Below are 25,060 nucleotides of genomic sequence, written 5' to 3' on the forward strand. Positions count from 1 at the left end.
GCTGTAGAAAACTTTTATTGGTTAAAACCAGCTTAAGCACAGACTATTCAATGTATCCATATGAGCCATGTTGACTTGTGTAATGAATAATTGCAGTGTTGCCCTATTTCCACACCATTGTAATTCTAAATCTAGTGCTTTCTTGGGTTTGTACCCCACAGTTCTAAGTGGAGCTACTGGTTGAAATATTTCACAAAAAGGGGGTGTTTTTGGTTGTCGAAGAAGGCCATATTTTTAAAAAAATAATTTTTAAAAAAAAATTTGTTGACATTATTAAAATTTTCCATTTTCAAGAAATTTTCCATGACACTTTTTATCGATAGTTTAGACTATTTTTAAATCAATATAGGAATTTAGTTTTGGCACACTTCATTTAGACCCATGAACCTTTAGAAGCTTTGCAGTTCACATCCTAATAGGTTAATTATACCGAAATAAGCTGGAAGGGAAGGAAAAAAATCTTATTTAAACCTCATAAGTTAACAAGACAGAGATTCAGATGTATGCACTTATCAGCCTTTATGTACTGACCATCGGTAAACTGAAGTGTTCCAAGGTCCATTATCAAGGACTGGTCTTCCTGTAGTGCCATGGCAACCAGCTGCTGAAGGTCTGTTACTGTGAATTTAATTCCTGGTATCTCCTCTTCTTCCTTTGTACTAAGAGGGCTTTTTTCATTTTCAACTTTATTGGAGCCAATAGTTGAGATATCATCCCCAGTGCCCTTTACTTCTGAGCTGTCTCTCTCAAAATTGACAACGTACCGTGCTACAGTGCTGCTTGACCTGCAGTGTAAAAATGCAATGATCAGCTACAACAAAATGAGTTACATGTCAAGCAGACATTTTTAAAAGGATTCCTATAGCCTCCAATATGCCAGAATTGTTCTATAAAAGTAATGTAATCATACTTCTAACCTAATTATCTGAGTTGTTACCTCCAAATTACTTTTTCCACCGCTGAGATTTTAAAAATTTAAAAAAATTAAATTTAAAAATGTAAAAATTCCATGCACAGAAACACTGGATTCATTAACCAAAAAAAAAAAAATCCATTGTTCAAAGAAAATGTAAGAATTGGCAAATATAATCCAATTAAAGCTTAACTGGTGAGCTGCTTGGCTCGTGGGATCGGTAATAGAACATTAAGTCTTTCATTCCTAGGTCATTAACTCAAATACAGTCATAAAGCCATGCTGGCAGTGCCTAAAAGTCATAACCATCTGTTGACTACAAAAGCCTATGTGAAATGAGTTGATTAACTCATTTCAGTTTATAGTGGCGAGGTTCCCAAACTCCCATCCCAATAGGTAATATTGCTAGCAGTCTTAGAAGAGCAGCTAAGGACTTAATATGCATGGAAAGCAAAAGTAGCTTTTCACAATTTAAGTTAGTTCTTCCAGGTCATGGGTGAGTCATGTAAATTGGTCCATCTTGGAGAAACTTGCAGTATTGCTGCTGTGGATGTTCCTGTTCAATGGGTACACAGAAGATGTGATCGGCAGGACTATTAATCTGTCACTTTTCATAAGCAGTAAATACACAGTTTTTTTACAAAAGTAACAAACATTCATTCTAAAAACAGAAATTGTGGAACAGCTTTCCACAATGATGAATAACTGAAGGTCTCTTATCTGGGATGTGCTATGAATTTACATTTAAAATACATGGCAAAAATCCAGTAAAGATGTAGGCCATTTTTGTTGTAAATCAGATTAAATAATAAATCTTATTCTCCAGCAGCATTTTTAGGCTGGAAGAAAATATTCTAGTTATATTACCAGTTAAGAATGAGAGCCAGTTTGCCTCTTATCAAATCATTCTCGGAGACAAAGCTGGCCTTTTTGCGCAACTTCTGTCTCAACTGGGAACTGAAGTTGCAAATTAGATCTTACTACTTACTGAAGGGAATGTGTATGTGGAAACAGAACTAGCAAGCAGCTGTCATGCCAAAAATACTTTTTTAAACATAATTTAAAGTATGACATTTTCACCTTTTCTACTTAAACCTTATGTTGTATAGAGGTATCTTTAGCTGTTCAAATCAATGTTATGCTGCTTATCTAGTAGAGTGATTTAGGCTAAAGAATTTTCGTCCCTCTTCATAGATAGGGTGTTACACTTTGATTAAATGAGCCTTTCAAATGAAGGTGGAAGCCATGCTTCTTGTTTACCACAGATTCTGTATCTGAGCAAAAGACAAATTAATTCACTTTGCCACATTAATAAATCGTGTTTTATCAAATTATTCACTATATATATTTTTTTAAAAAAATGTTGCTGAATTACCCATCTTTTTCCATATTCCGGCTTCATTTCATCACACAGGATAGGACATAATAATGGATTGCAAAAGAGAAAGAAAAGATTCATGTAAACTGTTAAGCCAGGCAGTCATATATCACATTTATCTCAGGACAATTTATCTTTTACCTATCCTTTGTCATCTTTATTTCAATGTGAAAAATGTCAGCCTGCTGTCCATCATTACACATTTTCCCTCCATCTTTCTGCTCTGTCTGTGTGTGACAGCAGGAATTTTACTGTACTCTATTGCTCAAAGATTTGCACTCCCAGTCCCATTACAAATGACACAGTCTGTGGTGCTGTCAGTCCTAATCTGCACCTCCCCAGTGGAGTTCAATACAACAGAGAAGCTGGAACCAAGACTGTGACTGGCTGCTATCCAAATTTAAGCCTCAGAAGTAACCTGACCTATTAATTACCTACCATGTACAGTTATGAAGGTCATGTCTGACGCTTCTAGAATTTAATGACAGACATAACACTCTGTTGTTGTTTACCTGATGAATCCTCTAGTCCAGCCATAATGAAGCCCTTAAGCTACGACACACAGAGCCCTGTACCCAACAGAGCAGCAACCCCTGCTGCAGACCCCACAAAACAGTTTTCTTGTCAGTCAAGGATGAATGAGGAGGGAAACCCTCATGGAGCAAATCAGAGCTGCTCTCTAATTCTCACAAGGTGGCATCATTACTAAGTGGTCCAGTGTACTCCTTACCTCTTCCAGACTGGTGAATATGTTGGCTTCTCAACTCTATCAGCCCCTACTGACCTGAGAATAAGATACCAGCACAGGTACTGATCTCAGATTGCTTGGAGCCGTTCCTTAGAGATATGACTAAGGGCTTGTCTTCACTACAGGCTAAATTGGCGCTGCTGTGATCGATGCAGCACGCATCAATTTAGGGGGTCTGGTGTAGACACCGCTGTAAATTGATCTAAGCTACATGACTTAAGTTATGTATCTTAAGTAACTTAACTAGCGTAACTTAGATCGATTTACCTCGTTAGTGTAGACCAGGCCTCAATGTAAGATGTTGGTGCTTAGTGTTCGTCAGATTTGGTCTTTAAATGGCAGGGTGGAGCACTGGGGCATTTAGCTGGCTCAGTTGAATGTTCTTCAGCAGGGAAAGGTAAACAATAAACTTTTTGAAAATGAAAGCATATTTTAACCCAATATTGACATGTGCTCACTATTTGGAAAGACTATGTGACTTGCCGCAGAACAATTTGGGGAAGGTCTAGCTTTCTCTGTAGGGAGCAGTGCTTGAATGAGTGTAACCCCTCCCCTTCCCTAAAGTACTTTGGCTTCCTCTGTCTGAGGTTCTATATACTTTGTAGGGCAAATTAGCTAAGTCAAACAAGACTTGACCTGTCAAAAATGGCAAAACACCCTATGCATCAGAAATAATGTACATGCTCTGTGTAAAATGTACAGTATCTTTGTTTGCATAGAAAAATTAATTAGTACATAAATAGTGAGCAGTTTTCCAAAACTGCATGATAGAAATTAAAATTGTCAGGAAATTGCATGATAGAATCAGGCCTCATTGGAGTGTACTCGGTGTAAAGCTTATATAACTTCTTTAACCCTTTTGCTGCGGGTCCTTTCTGCAGCTTCTGTGCTGCTGAAGAACAGATTTGGGACCTCTAGAAATGCCAGAATTTTGTGGGAATGCCAGCATGGAATGTTGGCACTGCATAGGTAGTATACCTGGTAGAATAAAAGGACTAACACTTACCACAGTGATTTCTTATTCTAGGTATGGAAAAATTTAGTTGTGTCTTACATGGCAGTAATTTTTATTAAATGCTAACTTTTTAATGGTGACCACTGTCCCTGAGGCAGCAGACAGGTGTGAAGCAGTTAAATCTCTTAAAGCATCTCAACTTCAATGCAGGCAGAAGCTTCAACCTGTACTCTATTTCCATGAAGATTGAAGACAGCAAAGGCCAAGTCTAAAGCAGCATCGCCATTAACATAACTTACTGTCTAGGATTCTTCACCATAACTTGAGTTTTGGTCTCTACCCACAGGAGATGTGCCCTTTTGGCATTCATTAGAAGTAGGGTGAGGCCTCAGGAGAAGTTTTCAATAGCAGGAGATTCTCTGTAACTGTGTTCACTATGACAAAGTTCCCTTATAATATAACACATCTGCTTAAAATTAGTCTCTTCTCCAGTTTAATTGATGCAGCAGCATGCTTTTTAGCAACGGCTTGTGCATAGGATAGTGTCCCCTCAATTTTTATTCCTGCTTCATTCAACTGACTTCACATAAAATGCTGCAAAGTGGCACACTGAAAATGAACATAAATGTCTTCGCTTCTGTAAAGATTAAAAATAAAATCACCTTGACGACATTCAATTTACATGATGAAGTTAGAAAAATCATTAGTGCACGGAAGCCAAAATCACATATGATCCAAAAACGCAAACAAACTTCCTAATTCTGAACAGATTTGCAAGTCCTGTTGCTGCAGACCATGATTCTCACTGTAGTGACAGAACAGATTGCAAATGTGTCAGAAGAGTGCCTATTGGATCCCAGGCATCTTTGTATTGGTTGCCCTTCCTTGTAAGATAAAATAATTCCCTGGACAAACTCAGGGAATTGTGATAAAGTGCTGAATGTTTTTTTCCTGACTGTTCTGCAATAATCAGTTTCTTCTCATTTTTTTGGTCTATCAAAAAGTTTAACAATTTATTTCCATTCTGTTTTGCCTTTTCTTTTCCGGTAATTCTGCAGAGAGGAAAACTAGGAAGGAGTGAGTAACTCTGTAAGAGTAGGGTATGATGGGAACATCCTTCAAAGCATTAAAAGGTGTTACTCAAAGGAAATTAATCTGGTGGAGGTGCTGATAGAGGAAGGACCTGTATGAACTGCAGGATTCCAGACCTAGGTTGGGAGACCAAGTTCTGGTCTTTGCATTTGATCCCCACCCCCGAACATTATTTTGTATTTTTTATTAATATTTGTAAATGGGGAGGTAATGCGTGTGTTTATATTTTCATGCTATGAGCTACAGATTGTTGATGATTGTGAGACAGATGAACTTTAAAACAGCTGCAGATTCTTTATTAATAAGCTACAAGACAGCTTGGAGTAATAGTAAATGTACGTGGAAGTTTAAAAAATCAAGATTGTATTAAAAAAACAAGTGAGACTCTTTGAATAGTGTGGAATGAACCTATTGCAAAAAAAAAATCACAAATTGTATGAATATATCATAAAAGTACCCAGTACAATAAAGCAGCGTACAGCAACTGCCCTGCCTTGTACAGAACACTCTCGAGTAACTGCCTAATTACATTTCCTAATGTAACCTTCCATTGCTGAGCCATTTTTCTGTGAGCTGTAAGGGGCACATGATTAATGCACAAAACAATAGTCTGAAGAGACAGGCATACTCCCAGAACCCTTTTCCTTCCTTAAGTAGTTTGAGATAGGTTAACACAAGGCTGCTGGCAAATAACAAATGGCAGGTGATGTGCATATTAATGGATCCCTGAAATAGCATTTCTGTTTTCCAGAGGGAATCTGAAACTCTTTTTCCTTCTCTTTTTTTAATAATCTAAAGGTCTCAATCTCATTTGGAAGTATTTGTCTGTGCTATTCTCCATTCTTATTACAAGGGGTCCCAAAGAGCTAATTTATGTTTACAGCCACATACTTTCTACAACAAAATTGCTTGTAATAGTCCTTTCGTGATGGGAGGGAATCCTAGCCGTAAATAGAATGAGTCTTGTTTTCTTACTTACCTAAATCCTAACACATGAATTTCTTTGAATCCTGGAAGTTTCTCAAATATCTTTTGCATCTATAGAAAAGCATAAACTCATTAAATCCATGTAAGTTCCGCTGTTAGAGAATAGTGAATAACTGCTGTCAATGGGCACAGTTTGAATGCTTGAAATGTAACATTTAGGATTTCAGAAAATGCTTAGGAAATTGTGCCATTTGTATTTTTATTGATATGTTTTGTTGTTCAACTTAGACATGATTTGGCTTTGTAAATGTCTGTACTACCTGATGAGCAGAAAGCAATATAAAATGCTGCTTTTTAGTGAGAGTAATTGTGTGAATTAGTGGTAGCCAAGTTCATAATAGAGCAAGTCAAATAGTATTCATTGAACCAAGTATTTGATTTATTTTGACGGCTTTTTGTTCATGAATCATTTGCAAACCTGTCCCATTAGTTGTAAATTATTAATTATTCAAAAGTATTCACTGAATTTAGCAGATTGTGGGTTGTTTGCAAACTGCTTATGAACTGATCCCTTTGACTGTTTTCTATTCATTGTGTTTGGGTGGTCACACAGTAGACTTTCTGCTCCCTAAACAGATAACTGAAACTCTTTAATGTGAGAACAGGCAATAATGAAGAGAAAATAATGGATAAAAACATGTCTATGATATGCATTTGTCCAGCTGTAGAGGTTTATAAGCATCTTCATTAATACCTGGTGGTCACAAATAATGATCACCACAAATCAGAGTGAATTGAATTCATGAATGCCTTAACAAATCTGTGTTTTCTCATTTATGGTAACCTTTACACAATATATTAAATGATATATTGTATGTACTTATATTATGTAAATTGGATAAACTCCTGGTTTAAACACACATTTTCAAAGAACTATCTGATTAACAGCCTGGTTCTGGAAAAGACTGAGGCCATCAGCCAGGGTGCTGAATGCTCTCATTCTGCTAATGAAGCCCTTTGTAGTGCAGAGTTCCTTGAACTCCCAAGACAATGAACAGCACATTAAGGAATAAGGCCCTAATACATCAGCACATCATTTACAAGGTACATGAATTAGTGTAACCAATAGGTCTTTTCCATCTCTTCTTAGTATTATTCTGCATAAATCTTGCTGAAATTGCTGTCCTCTTTCTATTCATGGTGGATGGGTCTTGAGCTGATTTTCTTCACCACACCAATGGCCTTCAAAATGGTACCCTCCATTGAGGTGAAGGGGGAGGTGACTTAAAAGACTCGACCTGAGTATTTAGGTTCTCATATGTTGCCCAGCCTTCCCCTCTTGAGTTTCTCTTGGCTAATTGCTGTGATTTGTCAGTTGCTGCCAGATTTCTTGTTTGCCCCTCGGTTCCCCCAGTGCCATGGTGATGTTATGAAGGATTTTTCTCTCACTCATGAAATGACACAGTCAGTGTATGTTTCTCATCTTCCTCAGAGCACACAGGAGATCTGGCCTAGGATTCTTTGTGAGACTTAATTAATTGTCACAACTTTTTGCAGGTATCTAGTGCAGGTTAAGGAAGGTAGTAGGTGGCCAGTGTGCCATCCTAGTTCCAGAGTTGGCTACATGGCATCTGCCTAGAAGTCTTTCTCTGCATTACTGGAGGAGTGGAGGATTTCATATCTAGTGCAGAGAATGGCACCTCTCATCTAGAACTCATCCCTCACATGAGGAAAGAGCAAGAGAGATCTGGGAACCACCTCAATCTTGATCTTGGATTGTCTTGATGTGGGGGGTGGAGGAGTAGGTGTAGCCTCATCCTAATGCTTATCAAATTGCCATGCAAACATGGAGCCTAATGTAAGGCACTGGACTAGCCCTGCTGCTTACTTGTTAGCAGGGGACTCTTTGCAGTCCTTCCTTGGTTCTGTTTGTGTTATAATCAATAAAATTACAGCACTGCTTTAATCATATGTGTAGTGTCTTATTTCCTGCCTTCTCCAAGCGAAAGTTAGTTTGTCTACATAAACAAACATATGTGAACTTCATTTTCATCCAATTTTTTGCAAAGCTGTTAGTGTTCACATTTGTGCCACAAACATCTACAATGACTTAAATCTCTTTTGCTATGTTTTGGGCTGTGTTATGAGCTCATGGATGTTTGGGTCCCAACAGTCCCCTCCCTAAAAAGAGCTGAATTAGAATTTGTGAATGAGGTTTCAGAGCTAGTTGAGTTCACACTGCTGGTTCTAACCTGCTTACCCACACTCCTCTAATGCACTTCCAGTTCTACCTGGTGATAAGATCACCCTTCGCCTCCCGTGTGCTATATTTGGAGAAAGGCATGCCAGCTGTCCCATATGGTGCTAGCATGTGAACTGTTTTACTGTTCAGTACTGCATGTCAGAAACATAGCTGCATAGCCTTTAAAATGGTAAGATGAAGTTTCACAAAAAGGAGGATACTTCAATAATCAAAACCCCTTTTCTCTTGTTTCTTTCTTATGAAAATACTGTAGAAACTCCTAAACAAAGCAACCAAAAGACACAGATATGAGGTAGCCCCAGTATATGTGCTGCAAAGAAAAGTCTGCAAGCAACCTTTACTAATGAGATACACTTAGATATCTTGGGAGAAGCAGCTGCTTATTAGCTCTGTCAATACTCCCTTTGCAGTTTCATTGTGAGTATCTACAATTGATTAAGAATGAGTATAGCTGCGGAGAACTCACAAACGAACACTGGAGAAACTGACACTAACTTTTGGTTAATTTTATTAAGCAAGCCTCCTGGAGACCACCTCATCATTATGTGCTAACTATGAAATTGCTAATTGAAGATGCAGTTAGCATTATTAATGATATAAATACACCACTGCTGCTCTAGTTGACAGTAAAATAACTAGAAGAGGCAGTGTGCTTTCAGTCCCTTGGCTGCTTGCTCCCAAAAGTAGTTCAGACAACAGTAGCTAATTTCTTTCAACATCTGTATTAAAGTGCTCATTAGGTTTATTGTGAAAATTAAATTACTACAAAGCACTGTCCATTAATTCCTGATTAGGCCCAAATGACTCTCCTAATGTTGAAGTGGGGCTAATGCTCTGCTGATTGGTTATCTGCAGATATACTACGGAACAGATGCCGGAATTCTTGTTAGACTGATAGATGAACAGATATTTCAAGCAAGAGATGTCTATGCTTGGGGGAAAGTGCAACAGGCAGGGACAATAGGAATTGTCTGTTTCAAATGAGGGCAGTTCCTATTTATTATTTATATTGCAGTAGCACCTAGAGCCATCAACTAGAGCAGGCCCTTATTGTGCTAGGGGCTGTACAAACATAGATGACGGTCCATGCCCCGAAGACCTTACTATCTAAAAGCTTGGGAAAGACTTTATGCTTTGAAACAAAGTATTCAAGGCTCATGGGCAGATTTTCAGCAGGTGGAAGTTTGTCATAGCTCCATTGATTCCATGGAACTATGACAATCTACACATAGCTGAAGACCTGCCCCTGTCTGTTTACTATATGGTTGTACTTGCTTAGTTCTGGCCAGGGCTCATATGAATGACTGAATGTAAGGAATAATACCAATATGTCATCCTACTACTAATACTATAATACTAATAATTTTGTAATGCTGGGGCATCCACGTTTGTGGCAGGAAAGTAAAACCTTCTGTGGCAGTCTTTTCTTCAACAATTCTTGTTGCACTAATTTGATATTGGCCTGAAGTTTAGGAAGGATTTTGTGTTGATTAAGAGACCATGAAGTACAGCAGAAACTATTGAATTCTTGTGTTAATGCCCCATGGTAACCTGCAGCAATTCCATGGAAACCTACATTATTGTAAGATATTACTGTTCTTTAACAAGACAGTACTCTGTAATATAGTACTCTGAGAGGTCTCCAATGTATGCGAGGCTTTGTTTTTAACATTGTGAATATGATGCAGTTGTTTCTTGTTATAAACAAATGTCATGTACAAGACCCATTCTTTAGCATTGGGTCAACTCTCTTACCTGATGTTGAAATTTTCCCGCTAGTTCCTGGTACTGTGGGGAGTTGGGATCATTCAGCTCTGTTGTGTACTCCTGATTGATGAGAGTGACACTGAACTCTACCATCTGCTCCACCGGGAGTTCTGGGACTGTATTAGTGACCTCTGGCTCTAGCCCCTGGGACAAAGGGAGAGGAAATGAGCTTCATGGAGGGAAAATATGAAGACAAAGTAATTTCTTTAAACACTTTAGTACCTTTAATGGGTACAAAGACTTTTTACTCTTGCTACAGAAGAGGTTTCTCAAATATATCTTATCAAAAGGATTTCTAATTATTATTTTTAAATTATTCATTTTGGCACAGAGTTAGCCGATATGTTTACTCCACAAAGTGCTTTCAGGGAGAACAACAGAACAAGAAAGAACAAAAGTAATGTCTGCATCAGAAAGCATGCTATGTTTCTCCTATGAAGCAGGCTCAAAATGGCAGCTGCCTCTAGACTAGGGAAGAGGGCTTTACTCCATTTAAAGAAAAAAAAAGTCTTAGTATTGGGCCTGATTCTTCCCCCACTTATAAAAGTTTTTGTTCACTGTATCTTCAGGGAGTTACTTCTGGTTTACACCATTGTATGTGATAAGAGAATCAGGCCCTCTGTTACAAAATGAATGGTGTTATAATTTTTTTTTCGAGATCCCACAATCATTAGACTGCAATATAGATCTGTACCTTTCCTTTTTCCTCTCCCCACTTTTTTGGCAATTTATCTGACATCTGCATAAGGGTCAGATAAAGCTTTTTGTGGAAACAACATAGGTTTGAACCTTGCTGTGTCTCAGCTTGCCCATGTAGTTACCTTTAGCACTTCATACAAACATTCTGCTTTTGTTTACCACTGTTTTAACCTTATTCACAATTAGGTTCAAAGGCATCACTGCCAACTCTTTTGATTTTATTGCAACTCTAGCAATTTTGGGATATTTTTTTTACCTATCTTATGAAAACATGGTGAAAAGGCACCTATTTATGAATTTTCCCTCATTCAAAATGTCCACAGTCTCCTATAACTGTCAATGGGGCTGAAGCCAGATAGATGGCTGCCATTTCCCTGAAGGCTATCTGCAAGAAGAAGTGAGGCTGCCCTTAATAAAGATGGCTGCTGCCTTCCTCTGTTTTCAGTAAGATTGAAAACATGTCCCCAGGCAAAATGGCTGCCACTCTGTGGTTCAGGGGGCTAGATAGGATACAGGGACAGTGAGGCGCAGCAGACACACTGTGAAGGGTGACTGGGGAGAGTGAGGGGGAGCAGGGCACTGGGAGGAGCAGAAGTTTAGTGGTTGCCGGGGAGACGGGATGGGGGGTTTGAAGAGTAGGAGGCAGGTTGAGCAGGTTGCAGTGGACAGTGATGCAGCGGTGGATGGAGGGGATAGATGGGCAGCATCCTCAGCCTAGGGGTAGTGGTGGGTAAGGGGAGTCCCCTCTGAGCAGCCAGGGGAGGTGGTGTTCCTAACTCTCATGAACTGATCGCAAGTCATGGGATTTTGGTGCCTGCAGGAGGAGCTGTCGAGATAACATGAGATGCTCCTCTAATCCTGTGATTTTCTTCAGTGCTGGGCATGTGGGCAGAGCTTTGTGTGAGATCCTTTAGGCTAAGGACACAGACCTGCCCTGTCCCTGAGCCCTGCCTTCAGGTATGGCCCTAGAGCAGAGAGAAGGGCAATGGGAGTCAGTGAAGAGGGGAGTCAGGGAAAAGCTGCTGCGAGGTCCTGAGCCTCAGACCAAGCAGCAGCACTTCCCTTCTTCCACTGCCTTAGGACTTCTCCTTTACTTGGGATCCAGGTAGAGGAAAAGCCCAGGGAGACAGAGAGGCAGGTGAAGGCAGGAGTCAAGAAAGAAATAGGAAGTGAAAGCAGTTCCCCTTTCTTATTGGTGAGGAGAAGGCAAGTGGAGTTTCCATCTGAGCAGCCAGGGAGCGGTATGCATTTTGTGTGCATTAAAAATGGATTTTTCAACCTGAAATTATTATACACACAGTAGAGGAGAGTTTAAAAAGTCAGACAGACTAAAAAACATGGTTTGTAGGGCAAATATCATGATTTTTTGGGGATCTGTCTCATCACTTTTGCTCTCTTTAGAGAATCCAACGCATGCTTTTTGATCTCTTGAGGTTGGCAAAACTGCAGAGGTGCAAATGAGAACAGAATTTGGGCTACTGTTGTTTTTAATTTGTTGTTAGACACTTTAATACTATGATTTTAAACACAACACTTCATTAACCAGCTAAAGTGTACTGCTCATTGGGGAGGCAGGAGGAGGGAAACCACTTTTGGCCCTTTCAGAAAGAATTTTGAACTTAGCCCATATTTAGTGTTATTTATTCATATATTTTTAAGGCTAAAAGAGTCCTTTATAATCACCTAGTCTGACCTGCATAACACAGGCCATAGAATTTCACCCTGTCATTCCTATATCTAGCCCACTAACTTGTGCCTGAATTGGAGCATTCAGGACAGTGGACTTATATGCTTTTAAGAACTGCATCCTCAAACTTTAAAGATTTCAAGTAATGGAGAATCCACCATCTCCCTTGGTAAATTGTTCAACTTGTTAATTTACAACTTGGTATTATAGATGTTGCTCCTGGATACCTGTGGAATACAGGCATTTCTAAAGTCAGTGTAAAGATTCCAATCTTCTTCTATTTCAAATCCTTCTTCAAGACTCCTGTGGTAATCAGTAACACTGACCCCTATCAGTACAATTCCATTGCCAAACCAATTGTATTTGAAAATAAATGCTGTAAAAGAGTACAGTCTTCTCTGTTTCCCAGTGGGTTTTCTATTATCTGCCTATTAAAAATGTAAGGAACTTAGAGCAAGGACCATCTCGCCATCGTCTTTGTCTTGTACACTATTGAACATCGTGTTAATGCTTAAAAATGTGACGCTTTTTTATATTTCATGGACATTTCAGCCCTTCTGCAAGGCCAAAAATGCTTTTGCCTCATGTATAAGACGATATTACAGGAAGTGTATAAATCAAGAGATATGACCCAAAAGAACTGCAGGCTGATCAAACTTAGTCCCACAGACAGGTGGGTTTTCTTTTTCCACTGTCAACTAGGTTGGCGTTGGGCTGCTGGAGAGATTTGTCCCAGAACTGAGCAGCTGGGTTTTGGTAGCTGCCAGGAACAAGCAGAACAAGAGACTTGCTCTATTATGATGGTGACAGAGGAGAAAGAGACAAAAGGAGCACTTTACATACAATCAAGGATAAGTAAAACCAAGTGTATATATGTGCCAGCATATTCTGCAGGGGCACGGCACGTGCGGTGGTGTTGTGCAATTATTCGTCAAGATGCCTCAGTTTTAGATTAATGTATGCTGTATGCAGTGCATACAAAAGTCTGTGGTTTCAATGGCTTGTCAGAAAGGGAGGTGGATGATTCAGTGTCCGTCTACAACAAGTGCAGGAACCAAAGAATACATAAATTTTTATCACTACTACCGTTGCTTTTGGAAGCAGTTCCGTGAGGGGGCTACTACCAAGGACTTGGGTGAAGGGAGAATGGAGAGAGAGCCTACAACATGGCAACGTTAATTTATTTTGAAGTGTATTGGGGCTCTGGATTACTAGAAACAAATGACTTTTGCGCAGCTCTTTCCCCTCCACAGATAATAAAGAGTTGAGGGTCAGATTTTTAAAGGTACTTAGGTGCCTCACTTTAACAAGGCACCTAACTACCTTTAAAAAAACTGGCCCTAAATGAATTAAAACTTTTTTGTCTGCTTTGCCCCGGTGAATTAAATGTGATTGATAGTAGTGATAGAAAAGAAACAATCAGTTGCAATTTCCCTGATTTCACTGCCTAAGTAGAATGAAAAGCCTATGCAGATGAGTTTTTAAAAGCCAGTCAGTTTTTTTGCAGTGCTGTATAGAGGTATTTCTGTCAGTAACAGGGGACTCTTTGCATCCCTGAACCGCTGAAGCCCTTGGTGTCTGTTTGCTCTGGAGAGCTGTTGGGGAAGATTTCTGTGTCACACTTGGTTGCTAACAAGGTAGAAAGGCCAGATGGAGTGGCAATACTCTTGCCTGTTCCACTGTGCAGTACAGAGCTCAGAGTGTGAATTTTCACTGCTTTTACATAAAACAGTGGGATTACAAAATTGTGTAATTAGGCCTAACATCCTTGATTCAAAGAAAAAGAGGGAGAACTATGCTTCAAAGAACTATAATGTCTGTATATTTTGGACACTCATGAGCAGGAACCATTATTCATGATTAGCGTATAGAAGAGAGGCTAATAAAACCCTTGAATCTTAATTGAAGTGAATAGAAAATAGCACTAACGGCTGTGAACTGCAGAGTTCTACAAACAACATTTATTTATTTATTTATTTGCCATGTTACTGTAAAGAGAGGTGAATCAATAGTAAATAGGATATTAGACCGTCCTCACCTTCACAGGAGTCTTTGTGTCATTGACAATTTCGTTGCGTAGTGTGCCATTAGGAGCTGATGCATATGGAGGTGGAGATACGTTAGGGGCACCTGCTGGGATTCAAAATAAAAAGGAAGTGAGAAAGGGACATTCATTTGCAAAATGGCAAAAATAAGTCACCTTTCTCTTTTGCTTAGCTACCAACTGACAGAAAATGCACTTCCTAATTTCCTGTGTGTGTGTGTGTGAGAGAGAGAGAGAGAGAGAGAGAGGAGAAGCTTGGGCTGTTGAAATGTGATAATGAATTAAGGCATGACTGAAAGTCTTTTTCCTGTGCATAATATATGGCCTTTCATGAATATCATAAAAGTCAGTGGGTTTGCATATGAGTAACTGTAAGCAGAGTTAAACTCTGAGTTTAACTCTGCAAACTTCTAAGCCAGAGAGCTGAAGCTGAGGGCTAAAGAGGGCTTAAGGCAAGGGACAGCGGAGGACTTGGATATATGTATATAATGGCATACAATACACATATTCTGCTAAATGTCCTTACTACATGGTAAATTAATGTGTATATTTGATTTTACATTTGCAATCCTTGTTTCTATGACTGTATCACTGGGTGACACTGGCTTTTTAAGAGGAAAGAAGCTAGTGCACCTGTGTCTGGTAAGCTGCCCCCAAATGGCTTAAAAGAGGGCATGTGGGCCTTAGAGGGGAGAGATTGGCAGGTGAGAACTTTCCAGGGACAAGGAAAATGTAGAAGGTTCCTGCGGGAAGAAGTAGATTGTTCCTGGGGGAGGGCCAAAGGCAGGAGAGCAGTAGAGCGATTTGATGGCTAACTTCCCAAGACAGGGCCAGAGGGCTGAAGGCCAGAAAGCAGCAGAGTTGCATGCTAACATGTGTGCCATAGAGTTGAGGCTGAGGGCCAAAGAGAGCTTAAGGCAAGGGAGCAGCGGAGGGACTTTCCTGCTGATGTCTCCTCGCTGCAGAGCTGGAGTTAGGGGAACAGTGGAAGGGCCTGCCTCTTGGTCTGTCTGAGATCTGAGAGGTTAATAGAACAGGGGAAGTGGTGGATGGTGAGGATGAACTGCAAGAAGAAAGGCCGTTCTGCTGGGAAGAGCAGGCTTGCATTCCAGCTGGAAGGATGGGGGTGGTTGTCCTGGGAGAAGGATAAGAGAAGACCCACAAAGGGCCCAGGTGTGACGCAAAATGCTGAAGTGTGATGTGTGTGTGTGTGTGTGTGGTGGGGTGATACATGCACTGGGGGTGATAAATGGACTATGTTTTGGGTCTTTTGTTATGGACTATTTTATACAATTTTTGGAGCAGGGGTGTTATTGAGGCAGAGAGAGCCTGGTGTGGAGTTACTGGTCTTCTGAAGGAGGGAAACTGAGGCAGCACACCTGTTCTGCTGCACTGTGTTGCTGGAGGGTGCTCCATATGACAGACTAATATCTTTCTCTAGTAGTCAATTTAAAGTAATAAGAGGCTTAGCGAAAAAAACTTGAATTTTCCATTGGAAGCAAATAAATTTGTAATATTAGAAACACCTTGGTTAAAGTAACTTTTAAGAAGTTTCTATAATACACAAATCAATAAAGAAAATATAATGATTGACCATTTACTTCACTAAGCTGCTAATATTTACAGTTTTTAATTTCAATATTTTACCATTTAAAAAAAAAACTTCTTTTCAAAGCTTGAAACACATTGCACCTGCTAACATTCTTTCTTGCCACACCTTTTAAATAAAAGCTTGAATTAATATGCTGATTAATATGACTTTCTGGCTAGTCACTTGAAAATAAAGAATTGTATTGGTATATCCTAGTCTGCTGATTTTGGCTAACAAAATGCAACAGCTCAAACTCCAAACATTGTTTTATAAGTGAAACAAAATGAACACTGTGACATCTTATTGGCTGCAAATCAAACTAGAAAAGGTGAAGTTTATGAAAGTGCACCATCGGAATGGAAAATAATGTGAGAAACCAAGTTAGAGTCATGGTTTCTTTTGTCTGAATGTCCAGATACACTACACAGAAATCCTAATGTTCTCAGTATAGATCATTTTGCTAAAACACATTTTTTTTTGGTTGTACCTAACTGAACATTTTTTACTTTTGTTGCAGTCACCAAATTACAGCCTTCTAAATTCTAACTGTAATTGTTTCTTCCAATTTTGTGCTAATGGGCAAGCAGTTTCAATTTTACCTGTAGAAAGGGAAGAAATGTCCTCAAGCTTTTTGCCACCTGTCTTCTCCGTAGATATTTCATCTTTCCTATTAATCAGATAGAAAGGAATGATTTAATGGCCAGCATGAATGCGGTGTCATTATCAGCAGGAATATAATGAAATTTTGGCTTCTACATTAAATGCAGTTTTAAACAAAGGAAGTTATTTTTAATGTAATATTTTGATTACATTACATTTAATTACATTCTAAACAAGGCAGTGGAGCAATCAATTGCTTTTTTATTTGGGAATTTTAGAACTTATATTTATGTCCTTTTTCCAGCATAACATTCCTCCTTTCACTAAGAAACTATTATGTGATATATGCATACACCATGTAGTTGTATGAATACCACACCTAACATGAGCTTGCTTGTGAAATTTCATTAATTCTATGAATAATCATAAAGAGAGTGGGCCCTTTAAAATGTGATAATAGCATATAGTCAGATTATACATACAATAGCTGTTTCGGGCTTGTTTCTTTGCTGACTGAAGTCAGTGAAAGTTTTGCCTTTGACTTAAGTCAGAATTGGATTGGGCCCCAAGTCAATAACTCTCTGTGCGTGAATATTTTCTAAACCAAATATTTTCTCCCTTGCTGGTCATGACATGAAGCATGGTCTGAGCATCTCTTTAGAATTCTCATCTTGGAGCCACTGGACTCCGACTATACTATATCTCTTATATTTTTCCTGGCTAATTAAGGAGGGTGGGAGGGGGGTAGTGAGAATCAGTTGTCAGACCACTGGCAGCCAGATGGCTGTCATTGATCCCCTTTAAACTCGTAATGGTCTGGTCTTAAACCAGATCCCGTGATCAAAACCTTCCTGAATTATAGGAAAGTTTGGATTCAGATCTGGATCCAGACATCATAGGCCTGTCTACGATAGGCCTAAAACCGGATACCCCAGAACTTTGAGAAAGTCTAAATTCAAATCCAGATCTGAACTTTGCAGCTCTGACCCCATCTTCTCTTCAAACACAGGAATGGCACCTCGATAGCGCACCAGATCTGTGCATGACCAGAGTTTAAGAGCACAAAGTCCTGACTTAATCTAACTCTGCCAGCTGGCTGCCTGAATTATATCTATTACTTTTTACCAGTGGTCTATCTTACATTATTGGTATTTCAAATAATTTCTGGTGACATGGAGGCTGTTTTTTGTACTACCAAACTGGACGTCTGAATTCAATAGAAGTCTCTTTCCCCAAGCTAGCTAAGATTAGACTGGAAAGAGGAGGAAATGCCTCACATATGCTTTGAATTGCTGGTACTCTTTTAACTAAAAAAGAAGTATGACATCCTATGCTAGCAATATGTCCAATCTCCCTTGGCTGGAAGGATGGTGGCTGTGATGTCACGTGACAACACTATTGAATACACCAAATTGAGGGAAAATAGTTTTTATGGAGGAAATGCCTATGAGTGGAGTGTTCTGGTGAAAATTGATCTGAGTGAGAGAAAATACATTGCATATGCAAAGTATTTTGTTAATGATGACAACACTAAGCTCTTAGCATATGTAGCCAAGGCAGGTCATGCTGCACATACACAAATAGCTAACTTAATAACTTAGTTATACCATGAAAAAATTAGAGGAGGTGGACAGTAGATCCTTTGCCTCATTCTCTGAATATCGTGTATGGTGGGATACTTAGATATGTATGTGTAGCATATTTTAGCATTGAGTACGAATCTGTGCTTGACAGAGTCCATAAAAGGTACATGAAATCATTCCTCCAAACAGTTCAGTAGTAAAGAATAAGTTTAATAGCATAGAGCCATGGCCACCTACATTTTCAGCTAAAATTACTCAGCTGAAATACAAATAACTTAATTGTTATCTGCCTCATCCTCTGAACTGCACATAAGGAAAGTTGTGCTGTGCATGCGAGCATTGGAAATTAGCTTAATAATTAGCCACTTCAGCCCATGTGTACTGAGTGGCTGCTGACATTTGCACAGACGTGAATGGGAATTTAATCAGGCCTTACATTATTAAACTACATACCTAAGAAAGCAGAAAACTCAGAATAGTTAAATCAAAATTACTAAGGACATTGTGACAATGATAACAATATTTCATAACAATGAAAAAATATTACAAGTTGCCACACATGATTATCTACTTGTACAAACAATTGTATGAAATTATATTATAGTAATTCAACAACCAGATAATTACATGATTAAGACTGTACCATAATATTTACGTACAAGGGGGCAGAATTAAGCATGCAACTTTAATTTTGTCATTTTCAGCCTTTTGAGGGTTTTACCCTGTAGTCCTGATGTTCTCTTAACGTAGGACCTGAACTTCTATTTTGTTACACTGGTTTTATGTGAGTGTATTCCATTAACTTTAATAGAATTTCAGTGGATTAAAACTGTTATAGAATTGTACCTAGAGTTTTTCAATATGAATAAATATTATAAATAAATAAATTATACACAATAGCAGTGATATGCCTGAAATTGACGTATAAATTTCCCAGTTTCTACTGAGGAGTTTTAAGCAAGGTTCGACCCTTTCCTCATTTCTCTACATGTTTCTTTAGTTTTCATGCACCATACATAATTTTCTAGAGTTTATCCCGTTGAATTTTGGTGATGGTCTGTTGTCTGCCAAGCATCTACCATTACATCTCTTAGATAGGACTGTAATAAATACCTACTCATTTTTAAGCTGCATGGAAAGAAGCTGGGTGAGGGTTATCTTTTCAGCTAATATATCATATATATTGCATAATACATCTTCTTTCTGTGGCTTCTAGTGAACTATGAACAATTTTTGTATCCTGGCAGAAAGAGCTTCAACTCACTGTAGCATTCAAAACAATAATTTAAATTGCTTCTTAATCAAATTAAAAAAAATCATGATTGGAATAAATCTTATCTTATTGAAACATGCCATTTCTTTTACATACACACACACACACAATAAAGGTATCTCTACTAAAATATATACCCTTCATAAAGAAAATGCACACAAGGACTAAAATCTTGGCTTCACTTGAAGTCAATAAGAATTTTGCCATTGACTTCAATGTGACCAGGATTTCACCTGAGGCATGTTCATATGTACACAGCACATACATGGTCCGTATAGCTACACAGAGATAGCAAAATAACATTAGTGAAAAATTAAACAGTTGAACAGTTAAAATCACAACAATTTTTTGCAAAGCTTAAGATTCCAACAGCAATGTGAACTCACCAGCTATGTACATCTTATATATTTTATGCAATATATTTTTATGACAACAAATAATATATTAAGCTACACATGAACTCAGAAAAATAGAAATGGAAAAAGTTACATATATCCAACATAACTGAGTTACTGTTGCTATGTTAGAATCTTAAGTTTTGCATATCCTGATTTGTATTTAAAAGGCAATGACTGCATAACTTCAACGTCATGTTAAAGGGAGAACCTTAATTTAAAAATATTACTTCTGTGGTTACAAGTGACATGATAAGGATACAATCATTTTAAAGTGATTCAAGAAGAAACATTTTTCAGTTTGTTTTCTGTTGCATTTGACTGCACTTTTCATATAGTAAGTTAATTAATCGTTGCCATCATGTTGTTTGTCTGTATCTTTCACATAGCAATAGGAAGAGAAAAACTTTAAAAATAGGAAAATTTGATTATTGAGAATCTCTAAGATTGGCAGGGGGATTTGAGTAGGTTATCATGGGAAATTGCTTGTCCGTTTCAAAAAATAAGTTTACTTTAAGTCGACGGTGTTCCTTTAACATAGTTTTTACATTTTAATTTGTGTGTGTGCGGGGGTGGTTAGTTAAAAAGAAAAGGATCAAAGCAAACACTTGCGCTTAATAAAGCTGGTCTGCAGATGGTCCCAAGTGGTGACCCATTTAACTGAGATGATTGGGATGGGGTTGGGCTAAGTTTCTCCAACTGCTATATTTAGGGCTTGTCTATGATTAGGAATTTACCAAAATAGCTATTCTAGAAGTGGATTAAGCTAAATCTGAAAAAAGCACTATTATTCTGAAATAGCTCTTTCCATAAATTTCCCAGTGTAGACAAGCTCTTAAAGCCTATGTAGAGACAATTTTCTGCATGGTAGGATTTACAGGATAGCTGAACATCAGTTAACACTGAGATAAGCATATCTTCATTATGTTGATGTTTAATTTTTTAAATTAAAGCACAGGATTTGCACTTTCTTGTAGAATGTAGCAAAAGTGATTAGAACCCCTACAATCAAGTCATAGAATGGCTGACTTTTTCCCACACCAAAGATTTCTCCTTTTCTCTGTCTTCTTTTTATTTAACGTTCAGGTTTTGCAGAGAATTTTGGGGTATGTATGTGTGTTAGTCATACTCTCTCATGACACCTATTCTAGCAGAGGCTTTGGCCTCATCTGAACCTCATGGTCACACTAAGCAAGGAGAATTTTTCGTGATGTTGCAAAGGAAACAGGTATTAGCTAAGATTTTTGCACAACCTTAATTATATGGCGCTCTATTATTGTACAAAACACACAGCTGTCTCACATATACTACACACAGTGCACACCGGGGTTCTGTACATGCATGCACTCTCTCACATCCACATATATCTGCACATACCTTTTTCAAAAAAGGCAGTAGCATCAACTGGCGAGTACTCTACTTTTGCTTTACTTACCTTTCCTGGAAGGGTCTATGTTTTACTCGCTGCAAAAAGATTAAAAAAAAAGTTTTTACCAGTGGGTGTATTCAGTCAAACACGAGAAGCCTGTTAGTCCTTCTGTTTACTTTATTGTTAACACCACTTTTTTTCACCCAGTGAATGTTGATTTTGTGCAGTGCACCCTCCCTTGTCTATGTTAGTCCTTACCCTTATGCATGACATTTAAGGGATGGAATCTGGGAAATCTTCACATTTCTAAAGAAAGTTCAGTCGTTCTTACCCGTTGGATTATCTCCAGATGTTCCTGGGAGTTGCTGAAGTTTTTGCCAATGTCAAATATGCAGAAGGTTTCTCGCTGGCAGGCATTGACCCAGTTCTGATATTCATTTGTATCAGGAATCCGATCCAGAAAGATCCGAAAGGCTTCCCATACAGCTTCCTGGCAGACTGAAGAAGCAGAGCAGGGTCAGGGATGGATGTACTAAACGATACAGAAAACTTCCAGGCCAACTTCCACATACTCTTAAAGCAAGAGCTAATTTTCTGTTGCATTTCAGATTTTTTGTTTTCATTCCGTGAATTTAACAGAAGATATTTTTTTTGCAGTTTTCCTGTTTATCTGAGTTGATATTTATTTGTCTTCACACTGAAGGACTGAGCCTCTGAGTGCTAGCAAGCACTTTCTTGCTACAACGTGTACGCCTTGCATGAACAATGAAAGAAAATAGAAGTAAGGAAACATGTTAACAATGGACAAAGCATAAATTCACAAGTGGCCTTGTAAAATACATGTAGTTAGTAAATAAAGAAATAGTAAGAAGAGTAGTGTGTGATAAGCTTGCAGCTGCAGCTTTGCTTATTAATATATTTTGCAGCCCGTGGATGGTTCAGGCTCTGTACAGGGATTGGTTACAAAAATTAGTAAAAAGAAAAGGAGTACTTGTGGCACCTTAGCGACATTATGTCATGGCAAACCTGATGGCTGAACTTTGTGACTTTGTCCTCACCCATAACTATTTCACATTTGGGGACAATGTAGACCTTCAAATCAGCAGCACTGCTATGGGTACCTGCATGGCTCCACAGTATGCCAACATTTTTATGGCTGACTTAGAACAATGCTTCCTCAGTTCTTGTCCCCGAATGCCCTTAGTCTACTTGCGCTACATTGATGACATCTTCATCATCTGGACCCATGGAAAAGAAGCCCTTGAGGAATTCCAGAATGATTTCAACAATTTCCATCCCACCATCAACCTCAGCCTGGACCAGTCCAAACAAGAGATCCACTTCCTGAACACTACGGTGTTAATAAGCGATGGTCACATAAACACCACCCTATACCGGAAACCTACTGACTGCTATGCCTACCTACATGCCTCCAGCTTTCATCCAGACTACACCACACGATCCATTGTCTACAGCCAAGCTCTACGATACAACCACATTTGCTTCAACCCCTCAGACAGAGACAAACACCTACAAGATCTCTATCAAGCGTTCTTACAACTACAATACTCACCTGCTGAAGTGAAGAAACAGATTGACAGAGCCAGAAGAGTACCAGTTCCCCTCAGCACCTCCACCCCTGCCAGTTCCCGGCCAATGGGAGCTTCAGGGGAGGTACCTGGAGAAGCTGTAGCTCATGAAAGCTTATGCTCAAATAAATTTGTTAGTCTCTAAGGTGCCACAAGTACTCCTTTTCTTTTTGCGGATACAGACTAACACGGCTGCTACTCTGAAACCAAAAATTAGTAAGGCAGTTATAAAGTGTGATACAATGTAAAATGTAATGCGCATGCATTAGTGTGTTTTAGAATAGGTATATAATCTGATTTATTATTATGTGCTTCGGAGATGTGGTAAACTGCTATACCCAACCAGCTGCATTTGAGCTTAATCACCTCCGTGTAATATTGCTGTATGCCAATAAAAAAAAAAATACAAACTCAGTGACGAGTCCAGATTTGAGCTAATTTCTCGGGAAGCAAGTGGAAGAGGTTGTGGAGAGAAATTCCAGCCCAACACAGTGTATCATGTTCAACTGTGGTGTAACTCCATTGACTTCACTGCAATTACACCAGGGATGAATTTGTCCCAGTGTTCTTCTTATTCAAGAGCATTGCTGATATTCTAAGATGGAGCTTTTGAGTGAGTTAAGCTTTTTCAAAACCAGAAAAAAGAGAAATTAAATCTCTCAGTCATAGGAGTAGTGAACTCTGATGTTTAAAACTGTGTACCTTTCTCCTTGTTTCCCAAAGCACCTCCAGAAAAACTGAATTACTTAGTTTAGGTAAAAGCCCCTTGGAAACAACAGTGTTTTCTTTCTCTTTGTACATGTGTACAGGTTTGTTTGTTAAATGTTAAGTAACAACTCCACGGTGATGAATCACCAAATTACATGCCAAGCTGCAGCAGGCAGGAAAGAGATGGGTATCTCCATTGTGGAACAACCACTGCTGTTCTGTATCATTTGGGAAAATAAAAGTGAGCACAAGAAGGAAAAAAAATGGGGATGGAGATTTCAGAAGCAGAGCTCAGTGGGCTAAAAATCACATGGCACTCAGGAATGGCTCTGACAGCAGCTCTACTTAATGGATTCTCTTAGCTGTCTCCAGCAATTAATGATATGATGTGAGGTCTCTCTCCCTCCCCACCCCGCCAACCTGATGTTCAGCAGAAGACATGCATCTGTCTATATAGACTATTTACTCTCTCCTTATACAAGAAAGCCATGAAATTTAACTGTAATATTTTGTAAACTAGTTTATATTTGGGGCTGGCCCCATACATTTTTATTTATTTGCTAGTATCCACAAATGTGCTATGCACTTCACAAGCAATATATAGAAGTAAGGTCCTTGCCCCAAGGAGCTTGCATATTAAACGGTGGACAAGTGAGGAGCATAACATGCAGCAGGGAGAGAGGAGGAAGCAGATGGGTTATACTAATAAAACAGCAAGCTTACTCAGACATACATTCTATTGGTTTAATTTTTTTTATGAATCTGGGCATGACTTTTGTAGGCAATGCTGCAGAAGTGAGTTTTTAGAGGTGATTTGAATGAGCTGAGGGTGGAGGTCTGGTGAAAAGATTTTGGAAGTTCCCCAAACACAGAAGAAGATAAGGAACATATAAGTGTGTGATTCAGCAGGGCCCCATTCTCTTAGCACTTCTACGCAGCAAACACCTACAGCTTTTGATTGTACTCTTCTACCTTGTAAGATGAAGTTGGGGGCCCAACTGTTCATGGATCCACAAAGATAATCACCTAATCCACACCCCTATTAGTGACTGGCACCCCAACTCCGTTGATAAGTGCCTCAATCCCTGCGCAGATGCCAACCCCTCCTCTTGCCCAGAATGTTCTGCATGGGTTACAGAGATCAGGCATCTCTCACTTTGCAAAGTGTCCCATTAAACTTACAACTGATTCTGGTAATACATACTCTGGTCTGAGAGCATCTATCTTTGTTATGTTTCAGAGTAGCAGCGTGTTAGTCTGTATCCTTAAAAAGAAAAGGAGTACTTGTGGCACCTTAGCAATTAACAAATTTATTTGAGCATAAGCTTTCGTGAGTTACAGCTCATTTCATCAGATCCATGCAGTGGAAAAAACAGTGGGGAGATTTTATGTACACACACAGAGAACACCCATTGTTTCATGTTTTCTGTGTATATCTATCTATCTTCCAACTGTATTTTCCACTGCATGCATCTGATG

The 25,060-nt window shown here is 38.9% G+C and overlaps 1 protein-coding gene across 1 annotated transcript in view; it reads right to left on the minus strand.

Annotated features, from left to right (window-relative positions):
• Positions 1–25,060, minus strand: part of IMPG1 (interphotoreceptor matrix proteoglycan 1) — a gene marked incomplete at its 5' end in the record, with an annotated part of 93,632 nt that overhangs the window by 51,336 nt on the left and 17,236 nt on the right. The window contains 7 exons of the mRNA XM_084624917.1: positions 532–785; positions 6,066–6,124; positions 10,032–10,187; positions 14,468–14,559; positions 16,664–16,731; positions 21,351–21,379; positions 21,616–21,782. Coding sequence (XP_084481043.1) covers positions 532–785; positions 6,066–6,124; positions 10,032–10,187; positions 14,468–14,559; positions 16,664–16,731; positions 21,351–21,379; positions 21,616–21,782 — 825 coding nt within the window. The remainder of the gene's footprint in view (positions 1–531; positions 786–6,065; positions 6,125–10,031; positions 10,188–14,467; positions 14,560–16,663; positions 16,732–21,350; positions 21,380–21,615; positions 21,783–25,060) is intronic.

Source organism: Lepidochelys olivacea (genome assembly GCF_965140295.1).
Source record: "Lepidochelys olivacea isolate rLepOli2 genome assembly, chromosome: 3".
Classification (NCBI taxonomy): Eukaryota; Metazoa; Chordata; order Testudines; family Cheloniidae; genus Lepidochelys; species Lepidochelys olivacea.